The 10,267-nt window shown below is 36.9% G+C and overlaps 1 protein-coding gene across 1 annotated transcript in view; it reads left to right on the plus strand.

Moving 5' to 3' along the window:
* Positions 1-4,104: 4,104 nt before the first annotated feature.
* The window catches only part of LOC106873712 (uncharacterized), an 81,827-nt gene continuing 75,664 nt past the window's right edge, over positions 4,105-10,267 (plus strand). Inside the window, exon 1 of the mRNA XM_014921189.2 lies at positions 4,105-8,676. Coding sequence (XP_014776675.1) covers positions 8,535-8,676 — 142 coding nt within the window. The 5' untranslated portion in view covers positions 4,105-8,534. The remainder of the gene's footprint in view (positions 8,677-10,267) is intronic.

Genomic DNA, 10,267 nt, shown 5'->3' on the forward strand with positions numbered 1-10,267 from the left:
TATATATATATATATATATATATATATATATGTTTGTATGCATGTGTGTATACATATGTGTGTGTGTGTGTTTATATAAGTATAGGGAGAAGGAGAGAGAGATACAAATCGACACACACTCACTCACACATCTGTACATGTGTGTATATATGCTTATGCGACTGTGTGTATATGCGTGCATAGAATAAACATTTATTTAATCTAATTGAACAGAAGACAGCGAACGCTCTTTTGTGTAATCGTTAACGCGGTCGCCCAGAACACGGTAGAAGGAGGGTTCAAGTCTCACGGGAGGGCCTGTTGTTATTGTCTCACATTAGCGCTCATAAATGGCATTTATTATCTGTATATACATACATATATACGTACATACATACATATATATGTAGACACACAGGCAGACACACACACACAGAGATAGATAGATAGATAGATAGATAGATAGATAGATAGATAGATAGATAGATAGATATGTATGTATAAACGCACACACATATACATATATACATATACAATATACATAAGTGCGTACGTATATATTTATGCCAATACAAATGGTACTATATATATATATATATATATATATATATATTGTGTTTATGGCGATTATTATTCTTAGCTATTCTGATCTCGCGGACCTGCCTCTCGAGTATGTTTCTGCCTCTAAAAACATCGCCTGTCTTCTTCAGAAAGTACCGCCAAACACATGATCGCACTGTGACAGACGAACGCGTCTAAAGAATTGGTGTTTGTGAGTATATATGTATTCACATATACACAAATTGTATGTATGTATGTATGTATGTATGTATACACCAGAGTAAGGACATAAATGCGAAACAAGGTGGAAAAAATAGTACTCTAAACAAAACTGTCCGACGAACGGGAACGTGAAACTCTGAGTGACAGTTTTTGTGATATATTTTTGCTAGAGGCAGCTGATGAAGGAAAAGTTCCATAAGTGACTCGTCTGTTTTCCTGTGTGTTCATTCTGTTGTCCGTAAAAAAGTCCGTTTTTTTGTGCTTTGTTTATGTTCCCGTTCCTTTTCTGACGTCCTGTACCCGGATATGCATCTATATATACATGTAGATGTAGGTATGTACATATATGTATGTATACATACATATGCTCATATATCATTTGTATTATATACATACATACATACATATATATATGTGTGTGTGTGTGTGTGTGTGTGTCTAATGATATGAATAAACCATTTTAAAAAATCATACATAAGTGTGTGTGCGTGTGTGTGTGTCTGTGTGTGTGTGTGTGTGTAACATCAATATTTAATGAAGATATATTTTCTGTACCGAATGTATTGCATATCCATTACATAAAAGCATATTCCTAATCATACTATAATGTATCAACGTACGCATGTGTGTGTCGTGTGCGAATGATATACGGAAATAGATATATAGGGAGAGGGAGAGAAAGAGAGAGAGAGAGCTGCGAGTGAGGTAGACAGACAGGCAAACGGACAGATCACCGTATATGAGACTTAGCATTGCAGTTTTAAGTTCACGTTAGTGAAATATTTAATACATGAGAGCGCAAATTTTTTTCCTGTATCATTCACACGTGTTAAATATTGCCGCTAGGTTTCAGTTTTCTGCTCCTGTGAAGGAAATTTTAATCGCCGTAATAATTTTTATGAAATCTGTGTCTGCAAGATAACTTCCGGTTTCGTTTGCAGTTCTCAACTCGCTCTCGTTCTCTCCCAATATTTACATGCGATTCTTTATAGCTTTATATGCACTTCGAGATCCAATTCCAAAAAGGCATACACACACTCACATAATGTATGTATGTATGTATGTATGTATGTATTGGTACTTTGTGTGTAATTTTCTTTTTGGTGTGTTCAATGTATATTTATGTTCATAAAAGCGTTTCTTAAATTGATTTGCAGTTATTCTGATATAAATGCCGTTTTAAGGTTATTATACGTGTCAAAAATGCACATATAACTGAATTCCCGAGGACATACAGCACAATTTCATGATGTGTAACTTAATCTTCGGTGTGAAGAAAGGCTTTTGCCGATGATATATTTGCTTTTATCGAAAATTACTTAAATTTACAAACGACATACAGAACTACTGAAACGATCGTTTTCAAATAACGGGGAAATAATCAACAAAACGAAATACATTAAATCCTCGTGCTAAGCCGGGTATAAATAGCAAGTCTTTTCGTGCGGGACGCAAATGAAAGAAAATAAAACACAAGATGATAATCAATCAAATAGCTTGTAACGCCAATGTGGCTTAAATACACCCGTCCTCTGTGGATAAAGCATGTTGTGTTAATAAACCACACTTGACCGTAAAGGGTTAATAAAGATAACGGGAGAAGATAAAAGCGATACGAAACACAACAGCGATCAGCTTATGCACGTCCGAATCTGCCGGAACGCATTAAGAATACGTACGGAAGACATCGTCTTGATTTACGCTCTTCACTGTGCATATCACGGTCTACCACACATACGTGTGTACGTTTATGAGTGTGTGTGTGTGTGTGTGCGTGTGTGCGTGTATGTGTATGTACGTGTGTGTATGTGTATGTGTGTGTGTGTGTGTGTGTGCTGAGGGTGCGAAGCCAAGTTACGGTGTCGGACTCTTGATTACAAGGTCAGGGTTCGATTCATGAACCGGGAAGTGTGTTGTATCCTTCAGCGAGACATTTCATTTCATGTTGTTCATAGTTTCTAAATCTCTCTCTCGTCCTCTCTCTCTCTCTCTTTCTCTATCTCTTTCTTTCTCTCTCTCTCTCTCTCCCTCTCTCTTTCTTTCACCCTCCTGCTGTAGCAGACGCTTTCTCGACTTTCCCGCCCTTTGAACTAGTGGCACATCTAGAATGCTACACACACACACACATGTATGTATGTAAATATGTGTTTGTATATATATATATATATATATATGTATATATATACATATATATGTCTGTATGTATGTATAATATATATAAATCCAAATTGAGGAAATGGCTCGGGTAAAATCCAGGCTACATATGTTTCCTAGCTAGCAGAACCTCGAAAGTAATAATTACTCAATGAATAATTTCTCATCAGGCCGAAGATACCTTAGTTAAATGAAGGTTTGGAATCCTATGCAGCTGTAAACGCCCCACCTCCTGTCCCTTAGATAATAGATGCCTCGCAAAAAATATTATCTATAAATGTACTGTATCAACGGAAGATTCCATGTTTGTATATATCGGCTCGTCCAGCACCACCTTCAAGGTCAGAGTTGGTAACCACTGTTCTAGCTTTGAATCTCAAGTGAAAACTTAACAGCACTTCTTATCTAGGCTCATTCATGGCCCAAAACAAAACTCAGTTCTATACGATTTAAAATGGTCCATTGTTATCCATGCCAAACCGTATAACGGGTAAAACAACAAATATGATCTCTGCATCGCAGGGGGTCTTATCTATAACGCAATACAGCGATTGACTGAATGAATGGAGCAACCCAATTCTTAATTGTAAACACAGATTATGTAACACATTTATACACGTGTGACTGTGTGGTAAGTAGTTTGCTTACGAACAACATGGTTCCGGGTTCAGTCCCACTGCGTGACGCCTTGGGCAAGTATCCTCTGCTCTATAGCCTCGGGCCGACCAAAGCCTTGTGAGTGGATTTGGTAGACGGAAACTGAAAGAAGCCTGTCGTATATATGTATATATTTGTGTGTGTGTGTGTGTGTTTGTCCCCCACAATCGCTTGACAACCAATGCTGGTGCGTTTACGTTCCTGAACTTAGCGGTTCGGCAAAAATGACCGATAGAATAAGTACTAAGCTTACAAAGTATAAATCCTTGTGTCGATTTGTTCGACTAAAGACGGTACTCCAGCATGGCCACAGTCAAATGACTGAAACAAAACAATAAAAGAAGATATATATATATATATATATATATATATACATATATATAGGGAGAGAGAGAGAGGGGGGAGAGAGAGAGAGAGCAATAAAAAGGAAGAGTAAGAGAAAGTAGAGAGAGAAGGGATAAGATGATTTTTAGGGAGAGATTACACGGTATGGTCCCTGTGTGTGCGTATTCGTGTGTGTTGGGTAAGTAACGAGCCATACATATACAAACACGCACACACACACACACACACATATATATATATATATATATGCATGTATGTATATATACTGCCTAGCTGTCACAACTAACAAATCACTGAGAGAGAGAGTATGTGTGTGTGTATGTGTGTGTGTGTGCGTCTATGTGTGTGTTATTTCTTTACTGCCCACAAGGGGCTACACACAGAGGGGACAAACAAGGACAGACAAACACGGATTAAGTCGATTATATCGACCCCAGTGCGTAACTGGTACTTATTTAATCGACCCCGAGAGGATGAAAGGCAAAGTCGACCTCGGCGGAATTTGAACTCAGAACGTAGCGGCAGACGAAATACCGCTAAGCATTTCGCCCGGCGTGCTAACGTTTCTGCCATCTCGCCGTCTTATGTGCGTGTTTGTAAGTGTGTGCGGTTTGGAGAAAGAGAGAATGATAAAATGTGGTGGGGTAGGTTTTATAAAGAAGAGAAGGGTAGAAGGAAGCAAGTGAGAAGTGAAAGAAGGGGGGGGGGAAACACGCACGCACACTTATACATGCTGTATAGATTATACATATAGTTAGAGCATAGCGAACCCTCCCACTTCCCTTGATCGCATCAGTAACCAGAGAGCGGAGTGAGAGGAAGGGCAAAGCATAACATAAGAGGGAGGGAGAGGAACACACACAAAGACACATATACACATATACACAAATACGATCGTAAATATACTCACACTCACAAAACTAGTAACATTGACACACATGCAGTTATTCGTAGAAAGAGAAAGAAAGCAAAGAGAGAGAGAGAGAGAGAGTTAACAAAGAAAAAGAGAAAACGGAGATATAGAGAAAGAGGGAAGACAAAGAAAAAGAGAAAGAAAGAAAGCTAATAGTGTTTTAGACTGAATAAAGAGAGAGAGGGAGGAGGAAGAGTGAAATAGAGAGGGAGGGAGAAGAGAGAGAGACAGAAAGAGGAAAGGAGAAGAGAGAAATAGAGAGGGAGGGAGAAGAGAGAGACAGAAAGAGGAAAGGAGAAGAGAGAAATAGCGAGGGAAGGAGTGTGATATGACACTCACACGCACACACACATACACACGCGCACGTATACAGACACATGCATGTCACACAAAAGTCAGGCAGAGCTGAAGTGAGTAAAAGAGGGGAAGGGAGAGTAATATAGCGAGAAGGAGTAGGAGTGGAAGGGGGAGGTGATGGCGAAAGGGAAAGAGTAAGAGATATAAACTTACACACACACATACGTACACACAAAAACACATAGAAACACACACTCAGCAATAAACACGAACACACACACATGCATAAATATACACACATATACACAGACACATTACAATACATAGATATACACGCATACAGTAAGACGAACGCACACGCACAGACACAAATATAAACAGACTGCAATACATAGAAACACACATACAAAGATGCACATACACATACAGACACACGCACATACAAATGTACAGACATACACAGGTTCATAACTATACATAGACACACAGAGATACACAAACATACACTATAGAGGAACACAGACACACACACACCCCGCAAACATGCATACACACACAGCAACAGACACGCTCACACACACACACACAGATCTACATTAACGTTCACTCAGCTTTTGCTGCGTCAGTCAACATGAAAGCCAGAGATAGAGAAAGACAGAATGGAAGAATAAAAGACGAGGGGGGAGGGGTTGGAGGTGAGAACATGAAAGAGACAGGAACAAAGATGGAGGGGAGGGAGAGAGTCAGAGAGGGACAAAGAAAAGAGAGAGGGGGAGGGAGAAAAACAGACTGGGAGATAAACACACAGAGAGAATGAGATAGACAAAGAAAGGAAGATAGACGGATAAAGTGAGAAATAGACAGGATGAGGGAGAGAGAGAGAGAGAGAGAGAGAGAGAGGGGGAGACAGACAGAAAGGGTAAGAAGTAGACAGAGAAAGAAGGAGATATACCAAAATGAGTGAGAATTAGGAATAGACAGACGGAGTGAGAGAGGGAGTGTGTGAGTGGCGAAGACTAATGAGAGGGGGAACACTGTATATGTGTGTGATGCACAGACACATAAACACAGACACATAAACACAGACACACACGCATCTAGAGACAGACAGACAGACAGACAGGCAGGCAGAGCTGTTGGTGTTTCCAGTCGAAAAGAAGCGACGGAGTTAGCCAGAAGTAGCGACGAAAAACTGGCGTGAACGTGACGAGACTGGGAATCAATTTACACACGCATCTATATATATATATATATATATGCATACACATACATAGATGTATATATATTGATATAGATCTTGATATAAAATGCACATGCAAACAAAATAGCCGTACCTATACACACAAACACACCACCATAGAAATATATGTATATGAATGCTGTATATATCATTGTAATTAAGAAATATATACAAGCAATTAATTAAACAAATATATTGGTGGAATCACAACAACAACAACAATAATTAAACCAGATAGACAAACAGACCAAAATCACTTACCTTTCATTCCAAATCGGATCCAACGAAGGTTGGCTTTAAACAGACCTCATAAAAGAAAAAAAGTCCACAAAACAAGGGATACCCTTCTTATTTTGTCCACATACACAGAAACACATACTATATATAAGATGTATATATCTATATATACACGCGTGTGAACACACACCACATAAATATATGTGTATATAAATTTCTACTTAATTTTGGATGCTTCATATTCTTGGATTGTTTTAATACTTACCAGAATGATTAGATGGATGGACAACATAAATGTGACGACGGTTTGGTGCTGTTATTATTCCTCTGCTAATATTTCTAGACGAATGACTTGAATAAGATGTGTATTTAATTGTGTTGGTGTCTTTCTTAATCGCTGTACACAATAATTATTAATAATTATTAATAATTTAACAACAAACAAGTACAAACGATCATGCATTTGTATGTATTTTCATCTTAAAATTTTTTTTATTGCTAAGATCGTGAAAGGGGAGAGAGAGAGAGAGAAATCTTCATTTAAAACCTTCCTCAGTCAACTTGGCGCTTACTTTGTAGATAAGAGGCCTTTACACACCACACAGACAGAGGAACATATATATATATATCTAAATATATACACACAAGCACATGCAGGCAGAAGACATACACACAAATACATTGACAATTTCATACACACACACATATAGATACACCACACGCATGTGCACGTTTTCACACTTTCACACATGGTAGGAAAGACAAGCAGAAGTGATGTTTTGACCTGACATAAATATTACTACAAGCCAAACACACCGTTTAATATCATCCACAATAAACCCCACAGCTTTTTCCTGTGAATGTGTCTAATTAAAACTTGTGTTTACATAATTATCTAACCTCCCCGATCACCTCCAACTGTCTGTCTCACTTTTAATTTTAATTAATTTTTGAATTATATTTAAGTTCCCCCCCTCTGTAATTTACACACGTTAAACTGTATGTGTAATAATATAAATATATATATGTGTGTGCGTTTTTAGATATTCGTTTTTCTCCCTTATTAAATAGATAATTGAACAATTGTTTTCCTGTTCGTAGGCATTCACTTCAACATACATACCCGAAACATACGCATATATATATATGTATAAAATGTATTGAAGTACTACAGAGAGGACGTCCAAATTTATATACACAAAACAAAATAAGGTTGTACATCACTAAGCAATATATATATATACACATTGTGTATGTGTGTGGCTATATATATATATATATATATATATATATATATATACACATTATCTAAATCTACAATCGTACACATGTGTACTCCTCTGCTCTTCCCTGCCCACTCTATATATACTCCTTACTATCAAAAGAGACAGACAGACAGACACCCGGCCAAAACAGTCTATATATAACCGCTCTGACACAGGATATAACGGGTGGTGTAATACCCTAGGACACCTTTGATAAACAACCGTTTTGTCCCTTGAAAATTCTCACAACTTCGGATAGTTTTTTTATATATATTTCCCCGCCGCTTCTGTCTGATTAATTGAGGGAGAATCTTAAGTTTATAAACTCTTTTTTTTTGTTATTATTTATATATAAGGAGAACAAAAAAATGAGTGTTTTGCATGTATATGCACATACGCATGTATATTAGTTTTCCTTGATGCGAAATACCAAATTCATATTTTTGACACCCTTTTCTGTGAACTTCAACATTATTTAGCAAATTCACTGAGGAACAAACTACAGACAACAAAAGGTATCGTGTGAATGCCTATATAATAATCTCCACTCTTAAAACCGCAACAGACAATCCTCCGTCTATACAATTTGGTGCATTGATTGTGATCAATTACTTTTTGGATTTGCTTTTATTTCTCATAATTAATTGAAACTTGTCGGCCACAGATGTCTGGAGTTACGAAAACCAAAGACAGCGATAATGCTGTTCTAAAACATTCTTTCTTTCTTCATACTTGTCTTTCGGGTGACATTCGTCAGCACCCGAAGCGCAGGAACACCCCGGCTCCACTCAATTTAGTTAACACAGGTAAGTTGGGTTTACCGGTCGCTTACCTAATTTAAAATTTTAAAAACATTTGTTTTTTTTTTTTTTAAACGTCTTCTATTGTGAAGTATATTATATTTTTATTTTATGTTATTAATGCGGTTTACACTAACACATATAGTAGGGGAAAATGTCATTCAAGGGAATTATATACGAAATAATCGTAATTTACACTTTCGAAAACCGATCTCTACCAAAATTTATTTTAAAAAACTTTGTTCAGAAAGTTATGAGGAAACAACGGCGGAATTTCGAATCAAGGTGCTCGTGCAAGTTGAATTTTCTCTGTTTTGACGGGGATTTTTCCAATATTTATCCACAATGGAAATAACGGGACCAATTACGTGGTTGTCCTGATCCGAAACTCCACTGAAACAAGATCAAAAGTGGTCTTCCAAACTGTAATTATGCGAAACTAGTTGCCATTTCAAAACGATGAAGTCTTGTCCCAAATATCCCCTTGTATTTGGTCTGTCGAAGTCAATTTTCCTATTTATATTCTGTCCTCGAGTGATAGTGTCATTTGCCTATACATAATGTACTGTTCTGTGATATTAGGATCAACAAAAGAAGTATTCCATCTAATGAAAAGTAAATATTATTTAATAGACATTTTATAGTATACTTGACCTCTGGGCCTTCGCGTTATATTCATTATATATAGACAGACAGATGTAAGAGAGTCCGATGATGATTCGCAATCCGAAACTTCGAAGTCACTTTCACCCCACTTGTAAAAGTTCAGTATCCCATGTACTTTACTAAAAAGTTTTGAGTAATCCTTCAATTTAGTGTTAAGTCGTTTCTTTTAAATCTGATGTAAAAAGAAACACTTTACGACTACAAATTCGAAGAGGAAAACTGTTGTGAAGCAAACAGCATCGGAATTTGTTGGGTTTTTTTTATTCAAATCTTTTTTTTTTTTTTGGAATCATATATCACCGAATTTTTCAACGAGGAATCTACCTGAATTCGACGTGGAATCAAATAAATAAATAGATAGACGTTCTTTTCTTAAAGAGTAAACATTTTAGAAAATCCAAAAGTTAAAATACCCCCATATTTGAGGATGAAGGAGAAATTAAATATTTGGAAAGTTTTTTTTATTATTTTTGTTGCAAACTCGAGGAATTAGAACTTTTTTGAAAATGAGACAAGAGAAAGGAAAGAAAAGAGGTGGGGTGCCTATGGGCTACATCAAGACACACACACACACATATATATATATATATATATGAGAGATAAACATAATTAGGCTGGACATATATTTATGTATCTATCTATATATAACTACGTATATGCATAAATATATTTACATTAGCCTAAAGAATACGGAATGCCAAGATGGCAATAAGCAAGACATGGTAGGAACAAGATTTAACAAATGTGATCAGTTTGACGCTTAGAAAGTAGTGTGTGTCTGTGTGTGTGTATATATATATATATGTGTGTGTGTGTGTGTGTGTATAAATGCACACACACACACCCTATTAAGTACCCCTTTTGGCTGATTTTATCAAGTGGTTTTGCACCGGGTATTAGATGAATTACACACACACACACACACACACAC

This window comes from Octopus bimaculoides, chromosome 24 (genome assembly GCF_001194135.2).
Source record: "Octopus bimaculoides isolate UCB-OBI-ISO-001 chromosome 24, ASM119413v2, whole genome shotgun sequence".
Lineage (NCBI taxonomy): Eukaryota > Metazoa > Mollusca > Cephalopoda > Octopoda > Octopodidae > Octopus > Octopus bimaculoides.